The sequence below is a fragment of the Rhopilema esculentum genome, chromosome 11 (assembly GCF_057945365.1).
Source record: "Rhopilema esculentum isolate cy_ngs chromosome 11, ASM5794536v1, whole genome shotgun sequence".
Classification (NCBI taxonomy): domain Eukaryota; kingdom Metazoa; phylum Cnidaria; class Scyphozoa; order Rhizostomeae; family Rhizostomatidae; genus Rhopilema; species Rhopilema esculentum.
In genome coordinates this window covers 15239994-15263061 of record NC_142825.1, presented here as the reverse complement: position 1 = coordinate 15263061, position 23068 = coordinate 15239994, and the positions used below count along the sequence as shown (strand labels likewise).

The window sequence follows — 23068 nt, the reverse complement described above, 5'->3', positions numbered from 1 at the left end:
TTAACACGCAACATAATCAAAGATCTAGCTGAACATAATAATAATAATTACTGAAGTTTACTAATGTTAAAACGTTACACCATCCCCTCTCTTTAAAGTAAATACGCCGATGAAAGTTTCTTAAAAATTTAAAAGTGACTTAAAATAAAAGGTCCATAGAGTCATTGAGGCCCGTAGGCATGAACTGGCAAGCAAAGGTAATTCATACAACATCGCTTGATATTTCCAAATCCATAATGACATCCACATAAATAAAAGTCAAATCCGAAGGATCCTGCCGTCCTTCTGCTGCAGCCTTCTATGACTAGCACCCCTAAACTGTATTCGGAAAATAACGTCCTCCTAAATCACCAGAACTTCATCGTCTTCTACTCCATATTATAGGAAAGGTATGTTGGTTGGTTGGCAATATTTTTCAAGATAAAAAATAATAATCAGCAGTACACGAATAAATCAATTCCTAATTTCCATGTCGACCATCCTCCTCCTCGCAAAATATAAAAAGGAACACCAAATAACAAAAAAAGTTTCAATTGATTCTTTTCGTCACCGCCATCCGACTCTACTTCTCTACTTCACCACCATCCGACTCTGTCACCAAATGTAACGATAGGGTTCTTCTTAGGATGGTGAAGATACGATGGGGCTAGGCCAATGGGCCTAAGCCCCGAATAAGTAGAACACGAGAGAGACTCTATTCTGATGTTATCTCTATTGTCAAAACAGTAAGACTAAACTATTCTAAGTAGGATTACATTATATTAAAGCACAACAAAGGAACACTGTGAAACATCACACAACACAATGACAGTGACGCACATTTCCCGGAAAGGGAGTTACTAACACAACAGCACGACAAACAAACATGTGACATTAACACGCAACATAATCAAAGATCTAGCTGAACATAATAATAATAACTAGAAATAGCTCTTGCTAGTACTGCCCGCAAACAATTAGTTCCTTGATAATGATTGTTTTGAAAATTTAGGTCAGGATATTCGAAGAAGACACCATCTTGGGTTTTCACAATTTTATAAAAACAGCTGCTCTAGTTGATGCTAAACTATTCTTTTTATCAAGAATTTTTGGTGTTCAGTTTGCCTTTGATTTAAGTCCAACGCCCTTTTGAAAATCATGAAGTTTTTCTAGGGTTTGACATTTATTTTTCGTTTTCGTGAAGCAATGACGTATGAAAATGGACACGTGATAGAACGGGTACAGCTAAAATAGATTGCGATAAAGGATTCGTACAGCGATGTACAGGCGATAATCACGACAATCATAACTTTTGCTCGTACGGTGTCGAGTTTTTGGGAGAAAGGTGTGGCATTCGACTTGTTTTGATTCCCAAAACTTCGAATCAAAACTTCCATCCATTGCGGAGAACCGAGCTGTGATGCAGCACCGTTTTCGTGCCAAAAAAACCGAAGGCCTTTAACAGAGTCTTGGCAGAGCAACGCTACGAAGATACTTCCCTTCCGCACAAAGAGGTGGCGGTTAACGACCTCCTCGACAAAGCCGATTGATTGACAATGAAATTGATTGACAGTTGTCATGGCAGCAGAGAAGTGACAAAATCTGCTGACAAAGTGCTGACATTATGAACTGAAGCTTCCATATACTACTTATACGCGGGGCAGACTATAAGCCCTTCACTCGCGCGCTATCGCGCGCGAGTTGCGGGCAATTACTGAAGTTTACTAATGTTAAAACGTTACACTGTGAGCGGCAAATTTTGTTTTTAATTTTTGGTACTGAAAAGAATGAGAAAATTATTTTGGGGTTCAGCACTTTAAGCTTTTCTATGAATTGATTACCCATAAGATTCAGCACTGATAATGTTCAAGTTACTTTTGATATGCATTCCTCGACACCTTCTTTCTCATATTTATTTGCTATAACTGTCTCATTTACATTTGGAAAAAATTTGTGAATATTTTCACTGGTTCACTCTTGATTGGACCTATTTTCTCTTTCTCAGATTTTTCTGTGGCAGTTAGCACTTTTACTCTTCACCAGAAATCTATTCCCTTAAGTTCAAACTAACGCTTGTTACTTCTATTTTGTGTCACTGGCAAATAATACCTTCTCGCTACAGATATATAAGAAAAAAACAAATCATATACATTTCTAGAAAACAGATTTGCCAAAATCGGACCTGCCCAGTGATAAGGCCTTTTTTCTGTGGTCTTTTTTGGAGGTGAACACCCCTATGCCCACTCCGTCAAGTGACGTCCTTGAGGATTGGGAACATCTTCAATTCAATAAGCAAGCGCACTGATTGGGCAACCTCTACAGTCATGTGCTCGCGTTTCTGATTTGCCATCTTCATCCACAACTGGGTATAGATATTTCATAGCGTAGAGTTTTCGATCTGTGTTCTGACGTTTTGTACACTGAAAAGTGCCAGACGCAAAGCTTCAGAATGTCTCAAAATGTTTGCTTTCTCAAATACTGATAGATAAATGGGTGATTTTGGGTTGCCTGGTAGAATAAATTGATCCATTAGATATAAAAAACATCATAGAATTGACAGATGACGATAAATTACATATCTCAGCATTTTCATTAGGACTAATAGTACAAAATAGGCTGCCATTTTTAGCCTAGTTTCGCACATAAAATTGAGTGTTTCCATTTCACCTTCACTTTAGGTTTTGTCGAGCCTAACTCACACTATAGGATCAGCTTTAGCTCACACCTAGCAAGCTGGATTTGATGTCGTGTTGTGAGCAAAGCTTGAATGGGCGACACCTAATTGGTACGAGAAGAACACCTTGTTCGCTATGAGCCAGATTGCAAATGTGAAATGTTGCATTCCTACTCATACCTCGAATGGGCATTTCCAAATTAACATTACTGTGTGGAGGTTCTTGATACACATCAATAACAATAAGATAACGAGATGTTCTCTTTTCTGCTGTCGATAAACTTGCCTAATAATTCTGCTGACTACTTATTTGTCGGTCTTGCCTTTTTTGACGACGTTGCTAAATCATTTCAATGAAAACAGACAGATTCTTTATGCAAGAGCCAAATAATGAGATAGTGAAAAACTCTAAGGAGATAAAGGTGGAACCCATTAGAACCGCTGTCAACTTGATTTTTTTATGTTTGCCTCTTGAGTTCTCAGCTCAACATTACATTGACACTTGTGTATTGCAAATTTTGCACCTAGTTTCTAACCGTAGAACGGGCTAAATAACTGGGATTTGACAAGTGGCTAAAGTGGCCTAAGTCATCTGCCAATCATCCATTGACCAATCAGTGATCATGGCACTTACATGCCAATTGATTGGCTAATATTGAATGACAAATGGCTTAAGCCACTCAAGTATCTGTCGATTGCCTCAAAGTATTCTTTATTATTGCACATATTCGAAAAATATCCGCTAGATTTGGGTGTGGCCTTAAAATGCTTGATGAAAACGTGCTTCAGGCAAATTGAAAATTTTGTCAACGAGATTCTTATCCTTCTGTAATTCAATCTGATGCAGAAATTTCAGGCATTCTGTGACAAATAGATTTTCAAACAGGATCATGCCGATTTAAAATGAATTTGATCCCTTTGTGTACCATCTTTGCATCTTTGAGAATGATCGTGACTTTACTGTTGCATTTATTAAATTGAGAATGTTTAAAAGTCAAACAAATTTAAATAATCCAAGGTTATAATCCAAAGATCTCAGGTCTTGTTTTCAGAAATGGGCAGTAAGGGGAATAGAGTCAGCAATAGTCGTACTTGGCATGTAAAACGTTCTCTCCAAAAGAAGACTGATCAAAGGATATGTATGTACGTATATAATATACTGCCTCAACATTTGATCTGAGACACGACAGTCTAACAGGTCATCGAGAATTTCTTAATGTAATTGTAAAAACATCTTTAATATTTCCCAAAGAAATGTAGACACTCCGCACATCCTGGAAAATGTTTTAGAAGGAGTTTTGGTAGCCCAAACCAGCTATACATCATTTCATTACTAAAAATGTGCCGAAAATTGGATTGTCCTAAGGCTGATAGGCAGTCATGGTTTCAGCATTCTTTTCAAAATAAAGATGAGGAAAAAAACAAACTGGTAAAGCGTAGCTTATAACTGTATTATTTTAGAAAGTTATTGTTAGTAAATATTAACAATGTTTTTGTGCTTTTGACATGATGATCCTCTTTTAAATAATTTTCAGTTGTTTCCGTTTTCGCATTAGATCTCACAAGTGGTTGGTATAGTTTTACACTGCACATATATGCTTCAACACACTGTACGAATTGATTATTGTTGAACCCTAAAAATGGTTACAACAGGCTATACAAGAATAGGGATGTAGGGTTACACTCCCGTGGCTGGACAATTGCTTGTTGAACTATGTTCGAATATATTCCGCTATGCTGTATGTTTCATTATTCTGTAGTAGATCTCTTTGAGGGTGAGCCCCATGAAGTATTCTCTTACGAGTCTCGACTACGGCAACAGGGAAAATAGACCAAGGCTTGACTTACTCTGAAAAGTAAAAATAATGTAACGATGATGCTCTGTAATTATTATTGTACAAAAGAATTGTTATTCAGTTAAATTGATTCATCATAACAAAAAGCAGATGATCGCCTTGACAATCAATTGCACAAAAACAATATAATTTTTGTATGGTGCTATCTTCTATCATTCCAAAATGCAAGCGCCATTTTAATCTTTATATTCTAAACTAACACCCGACTATGGCAGCTGTGCATTCTTGTTGTCAGTTGGGTTGATTTCGCCAAATCTTTGAATAACGCATCGCTGTGCCTTATTCAAAATATGGTGCGTATTGCTTTCAAAATGTTTAAATGTTTCAATACTAAGAATGTTTTACTCGAACACTGCAGTCTTACACAAGAAGACTTTGTCAAATTTTATCAGCCCCCAAAGCTCCTTTCCAAAACCTTACGCACCCCCCACAGCCCCCACCGTTTTTTAGTTTAAGTTTTTTGTTTAAGTTTAAGCATAAAACTTTTAAGTACTTGAGAAAATCTCCAAATAGCGGAATAAATATCCTTGTCTTCCATTTTCTGCATGAAGGAGAAACAGTACAAACAAAACCCATCTTTCAAAACGTAACAGTTTCTTTCCAGCCACTGCTGAACATTCTTTTTACCCCTCCAGCTGTTACTGCAAGAACTTGATTATCACGAGAAGGCAGTATCCAGTTATCTGTAGGACTGATTGGTAATGCTGCTAGGTTGTCTGTGCTTTTGGCCTTTCTGATAGAGTCATGACCTTGGATGGCTGTCCACTCGTCATCCTGAACAAACTTGACACTTTTGAAATCATAGCTAGAACGAACATATGCTTCACCTGCATTGTCAATGCCATAGAGGTGTCGCTTACTTGTGTCAACGCCCACAACGGAATACATCATTGGTATAGCTTGCCATGTGAGGTTGTTGCTTCCTTGCCAGAAACAGCTTGCCTGATAATATGTTGCTAAAGAAAGATCTTTTTTGCAAATAATGACGTCGTTATTCACATCATCATAGACTATGCTAAAAGCAGGTAGGGAAAGACGGATCGTTGACGTCACAGCTCTTGCCTTGTTTGGTATTTGACAGTTGAATGGGAGGAGATTTTGTAAAACCTTTTTCAATTCTCCATTGTATTTCAACAAATTTGTTCGATACTTGAACTCCCAGATGATATTCGTATTACATTTGCTGTCCTTGTTAATCGAAGAAGGAATGCTTACGTCAAAGGTGAGCTGAAAATTCTGCTTGCTTATGGGTCCAAAGGTGTCGGTTTCTATTCGAATAAAGCCAAAAGAGGTGGTATTTCGGGAAGGAAGAAGGCTGCCGTCATCCAATCGAAGAAATTCAATAGAGCGGAGATTAAGAAAAGTTTCTTCGAAGTAGACCAACAGATCCAATTCGTATGCATTCGAGTGTCCTATCTCAGCTGCGTTCATCCAAGGTGTCAACGAAATGTTGAGTACAATGCGATCACCAGTGGCTATTGCATTTTGTGGAGCTGTACTGATATTCAGAGCGATTAAAGAGTAATCCTGGGTTCTACGTTTGATTGCGAATGGTAGCGCTACAACCAAAACTCTATCACTTGTTTCGTACGAGTATGTATTCCAAACAGTGCTGGAATTCAACTTCGAGTCAACTACCTGCAAAATAAGTTGCTCAAAGTTATAAACTTTTGAAGCAAATATTGGATAACATAAATATTTGAAGAGTAAATTGGACAAAATTAAACTTGAACCAAATGTCAGATAAGCATGCCAACGATCATTAGTTCTATTACTGTGAAGAGAACGACAGTGAAGTTGAGATGTGTTTTGATCAAGATATTCAGATGGCTTCATAATGGTTGAAAGAAAATCATTTGAAAGCAAGCAAGGGCAAACAACAAGATATTTTTCTTATAATTAATAAAAAATGCAATATAAAGATAGAAGTAATGGCTAAAGAAGGCAATGAAGCAGAGCATACAAGATACATCAAGCTACATGGCGTTGAGGCTTACGACGAGCTGACACTTAACACTCATATCGTGCAGGAAAGTGAGCTGGACATTAGGTGTCATTTCTAGATTTCTTTATAAAATGCCCACCAATGCAAAGCTAACAATCCAGAATTCTCACTCTCTTGAGATGGGACACATGTCACATTACACATGTGACAAATGACAGCATAAACTAGACCAAAATTTTTTGCAAAAACAGAACAATTGCATATATAGATTAAAAGAAAATATTAATAAGTGAATTTTATTTGGAAGTACTGTCAAAACTTATGCAAGAGGCAAGAAAGATTGTAATTTGCAGTCCCAAATACCAAAAAATTTCCCTGATACTAACTCCAGTGATTTTTGATAAAGTTTTTATCCTATCAAATTTCAATTGCTTGAATTTAATAGTAAAAATATTAAAATAGATCAAATAAGAATGTTGTGTGACAATGATGAACTCAGAGTGGTGTGATTAATTATGGTCCTTGGTGCCAGAATCAGTGCTGCCCACGGGAATCAATATTATTCAGTGCGTGAATTTAGTCTACTTATCTAATAGGAAAATAAATAACATTAATGAAATCTAAGTTGATCTATAAGAGGATGAATTTGCCTACCCAACATCGAATCCAAATGTCATAAATGTAATGATCTGTAAGATTTGGCAAGTTGAAATGTATTCTTGCTGCGCTTTTCATTCCCAGTCTGTTAGCTGTCACATACGTTATGTTCACTGAGTTTGCCGATAGTGAATTGTTCTTGCTTGCCCTTACTGTCTGGTTCATGTCCTGAAAATGATACTGCTCTATGTTTTTCGCAAGACTTGTTTGATTTTCAGATGTAGACACGTAAACGTTTACTTGACGCGTTAATGGGGCACCTGCTTGAAATGAAAACTTGCCTGAAACACGCTGCCCAATTTCTTTTCCGCTTGAGGCAGAAAAAGTTTCTTCGAAGACAACTTCGCCCGAGTCGCATCCAAATAACTCCATTCTTATGCAATGAGTGCCTTCGTCAGTTTGCCTTTCCAATGGCACAATTCTAATGAAACGCATCTGTGTTCTTAGAAACCAGTTTACTTTTACATGGCTCTTGAGGTTGATATTACCTAAAAAGACTTTTCGATTAGTTCCATCTTCCGAAAATTCAGTCCACTTGACTCCATCTTTGCTGTAAATAATATAGAATCGTTTGACTGGATGAAGGCTTTCACGGCTTAATTGCGATGTTTGAATCGCAACCCCAGAAATGAATTTCAGCATACCTATGTCGACTTGCAAGTATACAGACACTGATGAAGATCGGCCTGCGCACCAGGATTCAGCACTGTGCAGTCTCGCATGTTGCGTACCAAATTTTGAGAGATTATTATCGAAAACAGATTGGGCTGAAATTCCCTTATCTGGTATGTATCCTATTCTGAGGCCAATTTCTTCGCTGCAACCGGTAAAGCCTTTGTAGTCTCGAAAAGGGTACAAAGTAGTTTCTATGATAGAAGCCCCTCCTCCCCTGCTGCTTGTCGAGTATTCCCATTCCATTCGTGTATCTCCAGTATAAAAGATAGCTGCTAGCGAAATTTTCTCTGATGTTATGTCATCTTTAACAATTTCAGTAACAGATGCAGGAACACCAACTTTCTGTAGCTCATTCGCTAAGCTTGTAGTCATTTTTATGGAGTCTCTGGCACAAAAAATTAATAACTTATCAGGAGCCAAACTGTTTAGCATGGTTGCTAAGGCATCTATTTTAAGAGGATCTCCCCAAATATCGTAACCTTCTGACCTTTCTAGAATGCTACTTCGGTAATCAAATACAGCAACATTTATTCCTCTAAATTGTTGGCTGTACTGGTAACCATTCACAAAGATCTGCCCCCTCGTTCTTGGACAGTAACCACTAAGATCAGTACAGTCTTCGGAAATCACTTTCACCTTCACGATGTCTGCGGATAAAAAAATTTAAAATTATTTTTTTGATTATTTTCATATAGCAATCCAAGTAGTTTCAGTGTTGTCAACCATTTTATCAATATTTTGCTACATATGAAATGAAAAGAGACTGTGAGCGGCAAATACTGTTTTCAATTTTTGGTAATTTGGTATTTCAATTTTTTGATTTTTGCAGCTGACTGTCTGAAAGTTTTAGAAAAGTCAAAAATAGTGTCCAAAAAGTGTCGCCTGTTTGGACAAACTACGATGATTGGGATCTAAATCAGGGAAACTCATGTCGGAGCAAGCTCTGAAGAAAAATTTTGCTGTTGATAATAAAAGGAAATCCTAATTTCATAAATTACGTCTCAAATTTATCCAAAAGAGCCAGCCAAAAATGGCATGCTCTTGCAAGAGTTTCCTGATAATGAATTGCTTCATAAGGGTGCAGTTAATTTACTTCCCCCTAATTTGGATGTTCCATGACAAATCTCTAAATGTTAATGTGAATAAAATCCAAGAAAGTGCATTCAAAATTGTTTACAACGACATCCATGCCGACAGTGAAACTCTGATCCACTGATGATGAACTGTACGAAGCAACAATCAGCAATGATCAGCTGTACAAGTATCTTGACTCCAACAAACACTTATTTGTTGATCAGTCTAGATTTCCTAATTTGCATTTTGCTGTCACATGTTTACTGAACAGTACTAATGATTGGTACTTCAATGTGGAAAGAGGGAAATATACTTTACTTTAATCTAGTCAAATTTTGTATCTTGTAAATGGAGGATTTACTAACTTTGTAAATCAACTAATCAATCATCGATCGATCGATTTTAAAATCAATCAATTTTATCCCAGGGTGAGAATGCTTGAAAACAAAATAAACAATTTGAAATGTTTATTTTATGATAATTATAGACAGATTGTTGTTTCCTATTTGCTTATATGTAGCTTTTAGATTTAAACCTTATACTCATTCAGCAAAAATCTCGGTCATAATGTCATACAAAATATTGATATATAAACAAAAAAAAAGTTCAATTATCAAAACTTTGAACAATTTTCCAGATTTTAGCGTACTTTTCCAGTCTGTATCGTAAGTTTTTGAGAAGCATATCAAAGCAGAATTTTTCAAAATATTTTGAGGGAGCATTCTCATTCATATAACCGCTCTATCTTTAAAAGACGTTTTATTATAAAAGATAAGATGAAGCGAAAAGGAATTAAACGATATGGTTTTCAAGAGCAGAGTATAAACGGGGCTAGGATTAAAATAAATGCGCAGCTAGAAGGAAGTTACCTATCCATTTAGTGCGCAGGTAAACGGCGCATCTTAGATCTATTTGTCAATTTAGCCAAGAGTATTTTTTTCCGCAATTTGGTACCACAAATTCACCACAGTGAGTTTGGAAGGTCGCCATTCAGTCAACTCGGTATGATCTTTAGATACTATTGAAACGGGTATAGAATTATAATTCATAGCAAGTACAGACTCGGTTCATTAATGTTCTGAATCATTATTTTGGACCTCAATTAATAATTGCTTGGAAAAGAATCCCTGTAAGTTTGCAGTCAACAATTTCGTTCAAATGGATACCAGACATAGTTTAAACCAAGGGTAGACAGCATGCCAGAGTTCCAACATCAAGCTGGGTGAATAGTACCCGGCAACGGTTTTGATATCCTGTGTCAGCCGGTAAAAAAACCAAGGGTAGACAGCATGCGAGAGTTCCAACACCAAGCTGGGTAAATACTAACCGGCAATGGTTTTGATATCCTGTGTCAGCCGGTAAAAAAACCAAGGGTAGACAGCATGCCAGAGTTCCAACATCAAGCTGGGTGAATAGTACCCGGCAACGGTTTTGATATCCTGTGTCAGCCGGTGAAAAAACCAAGGGTAGACAGCATGCGAGAGTTCCAACACCAAGCTGGGTAAATACTAACCGGCAATGGTTTTGATATCCTGTGTCAGCCGGTAAAAAAACCAAGGGTAGACAGCATGCCAGAGTTCCAACATCAAGCTGGGTGAATAGTACCCGGCAACGGTTTTGATATCCTGTGTCAGCCGGTAAAAAAACCAAGGGTAGACAGCATGCGAGAGTTCCAACACCAAGCTGGGTAAATACTAACCGGCAATGGTTTTGATATCCTGGGTCAGCCTGTAAAAAAACCAAGGGTAGACAGCATGCCAGAGTTCCAACATCAAGCTGGGTGAATAGTAACCGGCAATGGTTTTGATATCCTGGGTCAGCCGGTAAAAAAACAAAGGGTAGACAGCATGCGAGAGTTCCAACATCAAGCTGGGTGAATAGTAACCGGCAACGGTTTTGATGTCCTGGGTCAGCCTGTAAAAAAACCAAGGGTAGACTGCATGCCAGAGTTCCAACATCAAGCTGGGTGAATAGTAACCGGCAACGGTTATGATGTCCTGGGTCAGCCGGTAAAAAAACCAAGGGTAGACAGCATGCCAGAGTTCCAACATCAAGCTGGGTGAATAGTACCCGGCAACGGTTTTGATATCCTGTGTCAGCCGGTAAAAAAACCAAGGGTAGACAGCATGCGAGAGTTCCAACACCAAGCTGGGTAAATACTAACCGGCAATGGTTTTGATATCCTGTGTCAGCCGGTAAAAAAACCAAGGGTAGACAGCATGCCAGAGTTCCAACACCAAGCTGGGTAAATACTAACCGGCAATGGTTTTGATATCCTGTGTCAGCCGGTAAAAAAACCAAGGGTAGACAGCATGCGAGAGTTCCAACACCAAGCTGGGTAAATACTAACCGGCAATGGTTTTGATATCCTGGGTCAGCCGGTAAAAAAACCAAGGGTAGACAGCATGCCAGAGTTCCAACATCAAGCTGGGTGAATAGTACCCGGCAACGGTTTTGATATCCTGTGTCAGCCGGTAAAAAAACAAAGGGTAGACAGCATGCGAGAGTTCCAACATCAAGCTGGGTGAATAGTAACCGGCAACGGTTTTGATGTCCTGGGTCAGCCTGTAAAAAAACCAAGGGTAGACTGCATGCCAGAGTTCCAACATCAAGCTGGGTGAATAGTAACCGGCAACGGTTATGATGTCCTGGGTCAGCCGGTAAAAAAACCAAGGGTAGACAGCATGCCAGAGTTCCAACATCAAGCTGGGTGAATAGTAACCGGCAACGGTTTTGATATCCTGTGTCAGCCGGTAAAAAAACCAAGGGTAGACAGCATGCGAGAGTTCCAACACCAAGCTGGGTAAATACTAACCGGCAATGGTTTTGATATCCTGTGTCAGCCGGTAAAAAAACCAAGGGTAGACAGCATGCCAGAGTTCCAACACCAAGCTGGGTAAATACTAACCGGCAATGGTTTTGATATCCTGTGTCAGCTGGTAAAAAAAACCAAGGGTAGACAGCATGCCAGAGTTCTAACACCAAGCTGGGTGAATAGTAACCGGCGATGGTTTTGATATCCTGGGTCAGCCGGTAAAAAAACCAAGGGTAGACAGCATGCGAGAGTTCCAACATCAAGCTGGGTGAATAGTACCCGGCAACGGTTTTGATATCCTGTGTCAGCCGGTAAAAAAACCAAGGGTAGACAGCATGCGAGAGTTCCAACACCAAGCTGGGTAAATACTAACCGGCAATGGTTTTGATATCCTGTGTCAGCCGGTAAAAAAACCAAGGGTAGACAGCATGCGAGAGTTCCAACATCAAGCTGGGTGAATAGTACCCGGCAACGGTTTTGATATCCTGTGTCAGCCGGTAAAAAAACCAAGGGTAGACAGCATGCGAGAGTTCCAACACCAAGCTGGGTAAATACTAACCGGCAATGGTTTTGATATCCTGTGTCAGCTGGTAAAAAAAACCAAGGGTAGACAGCATGCCAGAGTTCTAACACCAAGCTGGGTGAATAGTAACCGGCGATGGTTTTGATATCCTGGGTCAGCCGGTAAAAAAACCAAGGGTAGACAGCATGCGAGAGTTCCAACATCAAGCTGGGTGAATAGTACCCGGCAACGGTTTTGATATCCTGTGTCAGCCGGTAAAAAAACCAAGGGTAGACAGCATGCGAGAGTTCCAACACCAAGCTGGGTAAATACTAACCGGCAATGGTTTTGATATCCTGTGTCAGCCGGTAAAAAAACCAAGGGTAGACAGCATGCGAGAGTTCCAACATCAAGCTGGGTGAATAGTACCCGGCAACGGTTTTGATATCCTGTGTCAGCCGGTAAAAAAACCAAGGGTAGACAGCATGCGAGAGTTCCAACACCAAGCTGGGTAAATACTAACCGGCAATGGTTTTGATATCCTGTGTCAGCCGGTAAAAAAACCAAGGGTAGACAGCATGCCAGAGTTCCAACACCAAGCTGGGTAAATACTAACCGGCAATGGTTTTGATATCCTGTGTCAGCTGGTAAAAAAAACCAAGGGTGGACAGCATGCCAGAGTTCTAACACCAAGCTGGGTGAATAGTAACCGGCAATGGTTTTGATATCCTGTGTCAGCCGGTAAAAAAACCAAGGGTAGACAGCATGCGAGACTTCCAACACCAAGCTGGGTAAATACTAACCGGCAATGGTTTTGATATCCTGTGTCAGCCGGTAAAAAAACCAAGGGTAGACAGCATGCCAGAGTTCCAACACCAAGCTGGGTAAATACTAACCGGCAATGGTTTTGATATCCTGGGTCAGCCCGTAAAAAAACCAAGGGTAGACAGCATGCGAGAGTTCCAACATCAAGCTGGGTGAATACTAACCGGCAATGGTTTTGATATCCTGTGTCAGCTGGTAAAAAAACAAGAGTAGACAGCATGCGAGAGTTCTAACACCAAGCTGGGTGAATAGTAACCGACAACGGTTTTGATGTCCTGGGTCAGCCGGTAACAAAAAGCCAGGAGTAGACAATTTGCTGCTAAATTTATAGCTGCCGAATTAAAGATATTGACAAGCAAAGCACCTAAATGAGGACGTTTTTTAAAAATACGAGAGATATGTCCACAAAAAAAATTAGACAAAGTTGTTTCAAGTATATAAATGAATGATGTGATCAGCACTGAAGGGTTTAGAAATAATCACATGAAGATAATCTTACTCTACCTATCGTTGAAATGATCCTCTTATCTTTGGAAAAATGGTCGTTGCATTAATTAAAATATTGACATACTATTCTAATGGCTATAATCTATTGAGCTGAAGCACGGTTTACACTATTCAATCTATTCTGGTTGAGCTTGGATTGTTTAGACCTATATGAGCTTTTGTGTAGTTTGAACGCAGATCGAGCCCGAGTCGTCAAACGCATGTTGGATATGAAGTGTAAACCCTAAAAGCGGTTGAACACGGTTAACTTTCCATTGCCAATAATCAAAGTGTGATAGCCTTTACCCGTATAAAGTCGCTAGTACCCATTCTATCAACTGTACGGCAAAGGGTAGGCCAGACCTTAGTCGTCTTTTCTCCGGAAAAAATTGAGGGAAATGACTTAAAAAACAGCCAAAAAATACAGTAGCTTAATTTGATAACTTAACTTGACTTGCCATTGACACCGTGAAAAAAGAAGCCAGTTAGAGGATGTTTCAAAGCAAAAGAGCTTTTGTCATACCTCAAAAGACTGACAATTTCAAGACAGAGCTGACTGCATGACTTCCCTCCGATACTTTAACTTCAAACATACCTCGATCATCGTAAAAGTTCCACTTGTATAGGTCATCAGTCCAACATTCATAAAGAGATACTTTAAAGCCAGGTACGATTCTTCCACCGTCAGCATGAACACACTTGCCACTTGCTGGGTTGGCAATGAGAAGATTCTGCTTTAGTTCATACTTTGTTTGGTCGGAAGAGCAGTTTTTTGACAGAATCAAGTAAATGGAACCAACCTTCCTCTCCACACATTTTCCTGTCGCCACGTGTCTTAAGTTTTTCGTGTTAACGAATTCAAAGCGGTCACAAACGAATGTGTTTTGGAGCTTTAGGAAATTATCAGCTTTGTCGTGGACCAAACAAAAACTGGTAGTGTAATGACGAATCACAAATCTGACATTCTTTTGAAAATAGTAACGGTTTATGTCCTGATTGCATTTATTGCTATAAGTCAGTTCTTCGTCTTCATTTGTACTTGACTTGCCATTGACACCGTGGAAACAGAAGCCAGTTCGAGGATGTTTCAAAGCAAAAGAGCTTTTGTCATACCTCAAAAGACTGCCAATTTCATTGCATTCATCAGATAAGCCAATCTTACTTCCACTAGCTGCCGATGCAGGGCGAATGCATTTCTTTGTTGGTATGTGGATGATTCTGGCTCCATCTTGCCATTGAAATTTGTCTCTACAAACCGACTGGAATACCAACGTCCCAGTGGCCTTTTTCAAAGCAAGGCATTTTCCAGAATAATGTCTTATATAGAAACTGTCTGTACGCATTTGGATGGAATATGAAAGAAAGAAAGTAAGCACGAAGAAGGTAAGCACGAAGAAGATACACCTTGAAATCATGTTGACAAGTCCTCTTTGCACAGCTAACCCCAGGTATTTGATTTACAGAGATCGAAATGCCTCTATTGAATGCATAGACGTAAAGATTTTGAAAACTGGTGACCACATTGCAGATGCTATCTTATCACCAGTAGTCTTTAATAGGACTCTTGATTGCGTTGGTCTTGATTGTTATTTTGATGAAAGATGATTGGCTTGATTAATTGCACCTGACTGGAAAATTTGTTGCGTTATTTGGCTTGGTTGCCAAGCAGAGTGAATTAGCAATAATTTGCATCAAAATTTTATTTCTGAATATAGTCAACGAAATTCAACTATAAAATAATTCTAAAATTCATATGATTTATGGAATCTCTGCTAAGACCATAACGATTTTTATGTGCTTTGCTTGCTATTACTAAAACTGAAAATACAATAATTCTACCAGCATATTTGCACAAAGAACAGAAAACATGTTTAGCAAGTAATGGTCTAGCAAATTTTGCCATAAGGAGGTGTCTAATGAAGGGGTGGTTTATCATTTTAGAAAAGGTAATGCTTATCATAATTACGCGTACGCGATTATCTGACATAAAAGTTGGTAAAATGAAAAGCTGAATTGAAGTTTGTTGTCAGAGGATTTGTAAACGGAATATTTTGAGACAAAAAAAGGAAGGAAATTTGAATATCATCTGACAAAATGCAAAGGTTTCTGACAAGATAGTGCAAGGCGGCATTTGACTTCCCCCACGATGCTTCTTTAATGAAGAGAAGCAACACTTATTTGCAACTACTTCTGTGATAAACAGTCAGCCTGACAAAATATATTTTAGTACTTTTCATGACTTTGATAGAAAATCAACACGTATTTGCAAGCTATATTTGTTCACAAAATGTGAAAGTTTGTCGGCAGATAATTCACGTCCCCCTACCAAAGAAAAGAGCTTTTAAAACGGTGACTGATCCAAAAGAAATAGTCTGAGCTGTTAGCGAAAAAGTCATGCAAAATGTGGTAGAAGTATCAAACTTGGTAAAGATAGGTTGACAGGCTTTAAAATATAAAGATGTATGTATTTAAATGTCTTTGTATTTAAATTCATCGCAAGATTTACAGAATCTGGCGGACAGCGTATCCTGCGGTTCTTCCTTCTAACACAATGTAAAATATAGTTTGCAGACACTTTCGAGAAATGTTTCTATATGCCATTTTCTATTTATATTTCAGATAATTGGCAGAGCCCGGTCGTCCTTCCATCTAACAGTTTTGGAGTCAATCTACATAAAAACGAAAAAGCCGCCATTGTGTAGACAAAAGGAGTTCGTTTTCTCTCTTGGACTCCATTGGTAATTTTTCTTTAGGCTCGCGGTACTGATTGGTCAACAATGCCGGTCTTGTGCTTGCGTTTTTCTGATTGGCCTATTTCGATCCACAACTGGGTATATATTTTACATCGTGTTCTTTCGGAACCTTATTCTGACGTTTTATGCTCTGAGGAGTGTCAGACGAAAAAGCTTCTAGTATGTCGTAAAATGTTTGCTTTTTTCAAAGCCATTTTCAAATTCTCTACCGCAAAAAATTGTTCTATTTATATAGCAAGGAACATATTAATCGATGACAATATTTGCATTTGGCTACAAACGCTTGGTAACTTACAGGAATTTATGAAATACATCAAAAGGCGACTATTAGAACAGGTAATCAATATCAGATGGCCAAAAAAATCAGAAATGAGAAACCAACCAGAAAACAAAATCAGAGCCATTGAGTAAAACAATCAGGAGGAGACGATTAAATTGGCTGGGCCACCTTATGCGCCTAAAAAATGATGAAAGCCTGAAAAAGACAAAAAAGAAAGTCGAAAAGAAAGACAAAAAATTGATAGAAAAAGACTAATCACTGGCCAACATACAACTAAACATTGTGTCAAATCCTGCTGAAAAAATGTTAAAAGTCCTGCAAGAGATAACAGCAAACAGAGAGACCTGAAGATGGTGGAAACACATAATGGTGGAAAACCGCTGACCACGTATTATAGTACAGGGCTTCATTCTGTGATGATAATCAGTCAGTAGAAATCACGTTACATTGCACAAACAGTTTGCATCTCTCTGGTTCCGTTTCTCTGCACGTTAAATAAGATCGCACTGGTCGAAAACAGCACGTCCGTCGTTTAATAGACATTTTAGCTTTTTTTATAGCATGGAATTGTTCAGGGTTTGCAATCATTTCATTTTGTTTCAACCATGATACGGCAACGCCAGTTTCTTTTTGCAAAGCATTCTCAAAATCGGACATGCGTTTAGAAAAATAAGCAATTGTATTATCATCTACATAATTATAGAGCGTTACTTGTTTTAGGAATAGAAATAGATCATTTATGTAAAAGGTGAACAGGTTTGGTCCTAGCACAGAGCCTTGGGGCACACTAGACATACCTTGGGTACCATACTTGCAGTGAGTCTAGTACACAGGGTACACTAGATATATCCTCTCAACAAGAGGTATATTAATTATTATTCAGAACACACTGTTTACATCTTTTGAAATAGGAATAAATAAGAACTAGAGCATCTTCATTAAATTCATGCGCTTGTAGTTTGGCAATAAGCAAATCATGTGGAAAACAGTCATCACACCGACGAGATAGTTGCTGTCCTGGTTATTTCGCTAGTCATCAAAATGTGTTGAGATGCATATGCTCATCTATACCCTGCAATGAAGATTGAAAGCGTATAATCTAAATGTTGAACCAATTGCTTGTTGATAAAGTTAAAAGAAGAAATCTCCAACCCCGTTTTTTGTTTGCCAAATAAAGTTGTGACCATTTGCTTTGAGTGCATTCACGTAAAGACTATGAAACCACACTGGTGCCCACATTGAGTATGCTTTCGTCTTACCGGCAGCCCATAAGAGATCCTTTTAATTGCATTGGTCTTGATTGTTATTACAATAAAATAGCTGTCTTGATTAATTGCATCTATCTGAAAATGTCCCGGCGTAATGTTAAATGCATTAAGAGAATCAAGAATTAAGTGCATTTAAAATACAGCGCTTGAATTGAATCATCTGCATATTTCCAGTCGACTACCATAATTTTATTCAATATACCCTGTCATTTTATGCGACATCGGTGCAACTTCAAATCAATCACCGTTTGTACCTGTGTCGTCGAATTTAATGTATAAATTGAATTTCGGTGTCAGTGTGATTCTGGCTACGTATGACGCACAACCCAGAGATTAGGGGATAGGATAAAACAGCATGTTCCTTCCGACATAAGAAAAGCAACTGTCCCTAAAAGAGAACATCCTCCTCGATCTTGTAGTGAATCACTGTTAAAAAAGGTTATTTTGCCATTGGTCTTGGAAAGAAGGGGGGGGGCAGGCTTGAGTAAAAGGGCTTTTGAACGATAATTTTCAGCTTCTACAGATTCATACGTAACTGGAATTTTATTATATGTAGGTATCTTCAACATTGGCTGGCTTTCGGTATAAGGAATTATTTTACATGTTTTGAGAAGTTCAGAATTTTATATGAATCTCTCTGATTATTAAAATTGGCCAGTTTCAAGGGAATTTTATTAAAAACAACCCTTGCCCCTTCTGCCAAAGGGCAACAGGGGCGGTTGTACCCCCACACCCCCTTCTCTGGCGTCCCTGGAAATAGAAAAGGGATGTTTGAAGGAATATTTATGAGTACGAAGCAACTATAAACACACATGGTATATCATTTGCCCATATAATGGGCGTGTCCCACAAGCAAGGAGGGCGTGGTCCCGATCCCAAAAGATTTGAGCTATAGTCACCAAAAATCCTGGATCCGCCCCTGCTATAGACGCATATTGAAGATTTCCTATCTAGATATAGTAACCAACGACGAGGTATTTGCTCGAATCCATCAAGACAGGCAGCTTTTACCTCAGACAGAAAAGAAACAGATCAGTTTCCTTGCTCACATTATTCGTAAACAGACACTTGAAGATCTCACGCTCACCGCCAGGATCGAAGAAGAAAAAGCAAGTGTGGCCAAAGGAAGACATTTCTGAACAATTTCCCGGAGGCAACATCACAGGAGATTTGGGACACAGCCCGACCTCGAACAGTACCCGACGTTTGATTCGTCAAGGCCCGCATCGAACACGAGACTCTAGTGTCTAGTAGAAGAAGATTCAACCATGAAATTAGATAAAACTACAAAGTTTGAAATGCTGAATAAGATGAGATGCAGACCTCATTTCAAAAGCTATTTTTAGACTGGGGTACCTGTACCCAATCCTCTTTTGCGTCTTTCTCAATATCTTTGAATTATGCAAGTAATAAGCCTAAAACTTTGCTTTCTGGCGTAACTTTCCATGCTAAATTAAATAAATCCGCCTTTTGAATCAAATAACCAATCTAATACCGCACATGAATAATACGCCGTTTGAACAAGGCCTTAGCCAAAGAACATACGGCCCACGCCACAAATTTCAATGTGGAGAGTTAAAATTAAAGAGTCGAGCTTGAGTTTAATGGTCCAAAATCTTTTATATTTTAAGGACAAATAGAAAAATAAGGATGTCGGAGGTATATGAGGACAAAAAGGAAATTAAAGAGGATCCGGGAAGTTTCTTGCTGCTGCACCCTCCAGGTTGGCTTTAAACAGCAATACAGCATATTTTGCACAACTTAACTTCCAGCATTTTGCAGCACTTTTCCCTGTTTCGATTCTCATTTTATTTTGCAAGTACTTTTCACTTTGATTGTCTTGTCAAAGTTGAACATACTAAATGACAACAAAAGAGAAAATCATTTTGTTTGGTTTCTCAGAGTGAAATTTTGTTAACAATATACGTACCTTGAATGCTTGCATTGGAAAAAGCTACTTAATATTTATTTCTGCTGTCTTGAGGGCTCTAGCATTATATTTCCTTTTGAAGACACATCAAAATAGTATGATGAATCTGTGAAGCTTGAAACAGACGTTTGACACTTGGAGACGTCACACACAACAAGGTTGAATCAATACTTGAATTAAAAATCTGACCGTTGTAGATTTGCAAAAGAAAAAATGTGGCGATCAAGGGTCTGGGCTGCAACCATGGTCATGCCCTATCTTGATGCAAATAGCGGTGGTGCAAAGGTTAAATATCATAAAAAAACTGAAAAGACAGTTTTTTTTCTGAACCATAGCAAAATCTTTAATCAATATTATAAGTTTTTGACATGATGGATGCACGGTTGGCAACAGCTTGAAGAAAAAAACAACGAAGGGTCGTTGAATTCCTTTTAAGAGCCATTGAGGCAAATTCGTGTTTTTTGGTGTGTGGGCCGTCTATTTTCGTCATTTGAATTTGAATATTCATCAAAAGAAATATCTTTCTTGAACGAGTATTAGCAACATGGATGCAAATAGCCTGGAATGGAAAAAAGCGAACAGTTGTTGAACACCTTGTGAAAACACTGAGACAAATTCATGTTTTCTGTTGTGTGGGTCGTCTATTTTCGTCATAAGAATTTGAATTCGCATCAAAAGAGCGAATTTGAAGCGATTTTGAAGTGAGATCTGCATCTTATCTTACATTTCTTGTCGAATTATGCCAGAAAAGAAAGTTTCAGGTTTATAACTTGCAAAATTTAAAAAATAAGGAGGAAGACCAAAAAGAAGACTCAGTACAGGTGCCCAAGTCTAAAAATACCTTTTGGAGCGTTTTTGAATTAGGGTTTGTATCTCATTTAATTTAGCCTAGCAAATAACGCCAGAAAACAGAGTTTCAAGTTTATTACTTGCATAGTTCAAAGATATGGAGGAAGACCCAAAAGCGGATTGTGTACAGGTACCCGCAGGGCCACACTTCCCATTTGGCCCACCGGGTTTCGAGTTTCTTATCGAGCGCAAATGCACAACCTCAAAGTGATATGGATGATAAACTTCAAAAATTAATATGGATTATTCCATCTTATACGAACTGACATGGCACCCTAATTCCACGAAAAAAGGGAAGGATCCTTTGCAAGTGCCCTTTTAGACAAATTAAGTGCCCAATTTATGTTATATTTTTAAACAATCTTTCGGTGGTACAAAACTTGTAAATGGTTTTGAAAAAAGCAAACATTAAGTAAACTAAAGCTTTTCGTCTGACACTCTTCAGAGTTTAAAACGTCAGAACATAGATCGAAAACTCTAATAGGCCAATCAGAAACACGTGCACATGACTGTATAGGTTGACCAATCAGTGCCATTTGCCTATTGAGAATGTTACCAATGGAGTCCTAAGGTGAAAACGAACTCCTTTTGTCCACACAGTAGCAGTTTTTTCGTGCTTATGTAGATAGATTCCAAAACTTCTAGGTGGAACGACGATCGGGCTTTACCAATAATCCGAAACATGTCGCCATTATAGTTTACCTAAAGTGTCAGACGAAAAGCTTTAGTTTACTAAATGTTATATTCTTACTTTCGCATGACAGTGCCCTTTCTGCGAGCACTTTCTCTATTCAGGTACTCTTCCAAGAGACCTGTCTTTCCGCTTATAAAGGCGTCCTACGGCCCTAGCTCCTACGGCCGATGAAAAGAGGTATATAATGGTGCACCCAAGAGATCTGACAAAAATCTGTTTCTATTTCGATTGTATTATCTAATATTTTGCCAAAAGGAGGGAAAAACCATGTGCAGCATCAGATCTGTTGACACTGTTGGCAGCAGACAAAGATTTGGGCGAAGTTTGTTTCTAGTGGAAAGAAATCTAGTCTACCATTCTCTAAGTAACTGTGCTCAGCAATTTCTTACCAAAGAAGACATGAAGAAAATCGAAAATGGGAATTTGGTCAAAAAATCGGTAAGTTGTACAGCGGGTAACAGCTTTGCTAAAGATATAGATCGAGAAACCTGATTCAGAATAACTTGGTGCGGTGTAATATGCGTTTTGGTACCCTATGCAAATATGTAACATTGTGAAACGCAATGTGTTTCAAATCATGTGATTTCATCGTAGTGCGATATTATGACACTTTATAAATAACAAATTGAACACAATGCTTTTTGAGTTTAAAATTTCACACTTTTCAATCAAGAAAACTTTGGAGTCGCCATTAATGTTGTACTTTTTTGCATAAACTTAACAAAAGAAATCACAGCACCGCTTCTTGTTAGTAGCCTCTTGTTAGAAATAGTTCCATTGTTCTTTACATTCTGAACAGTATGAACCAGAACATTTGTGTTCCCAGACCGGTTCGCATGCTAAATTCCACCATTCGTTTCGGTTCCCTGTTTTTTAAAAGCTTTGGTACATTTTTGTATAAACAAAATTGTCATGCGTTTGTGTACCGGGACCGTTTTGCATGCTAAATTCCACCATTCGTTTTGGTACCCCATTGTTTGAGTGCTTGGGTACGATTTTGCATAACCAAAATTGCCATGCATTTGAGTACCCGGACCGAAATGCATAAGGTTACCGAAACGCATATGACACCGGCACCAAATTATAGAGTCTTGTTTTTTCTGTGGCCTAAACTTGGCTCCAAAGGTCTATTTGTTAATGGAAAGTTTTTAAAAAACGTTATAAAAAAGAGAAATCAGCTGTAGAAGGAAAAGAAACTGCTGGAAAGAAAATTGAGAATATGAGAATAGAAGAATCGGTAGATCAACGAGAAAGCTTCAAAATTGATTGTATCAATAATCCATTCCTACTAAGTAAGAGAAAATCTAGACGTTATTGTGAATTCTAACAAACTCGTTTTGACCAGTCCAGTTTGAAAGTTTTCAAATTCAGACCCTTTTTTGCATAATCTTTCACTTTTATTTGACAGTGCTTCTGTTGATATTTCGATGTTAATGTTTTTGTTAAAGCTTGATTCATATATTTTTCTCCTCCATTTCATTTTGGCTCCTTATTAAATCTAAAAAACTTGATTAGGAGCTACAATTAAAAGGTTATTTCAAAAAGTTGAAAAGCCTTTCCTGTTACATGTCAACATTACAATAGACGAAATTATGCGACACATTGGTAAAAGACAGCTTGAAAATATTTCCTCGGCTTTTCCTTCCGTCAAAATCAATTTTAGATAGAGTTTCTGGCCTTTCCTTAGATACCATCTCTAAAACATTTCTTTCCGCCAACCATGGTGGCGGCCTTTCCCAGGGGCGGATCCAGACTGACTTACCCGACTCACGGAAGTCAGTCAACAATTTTCAATCTGTAGAAACG

General features: G+C 38.4%; 1 protein-coding gene across 1 annotated transcript; it reads right to left on the bottom strand.

Moving 5' to 3' along the window:
• Positions 1-3073: 3073 nt before the first annotated feature.
• LOC135693715 (uncharacterized) lies at positions 3074-15334 on the bottom strand. The gene is made up of 3 exons (XM_065212261.2): positions 14084-15334; positions 7109-8433; positions 3074-6147 (listed from the first exon to the last, which is right to left on the bottom strand). The coding sequence occupies exons 1-3, from the start codon at positions 14901-14903 to the stop codon at positions 5089-5091; spliced, it is 3204 nt and encodes a 1067-aa protein (XP_065068333.2). The 5' UTR covers positions 14904-15334; the 3' UTR covers positions 3074-5088.
• Between the last annotated feature and the right edge of the window lie 7734 nt (positions 15335-23068).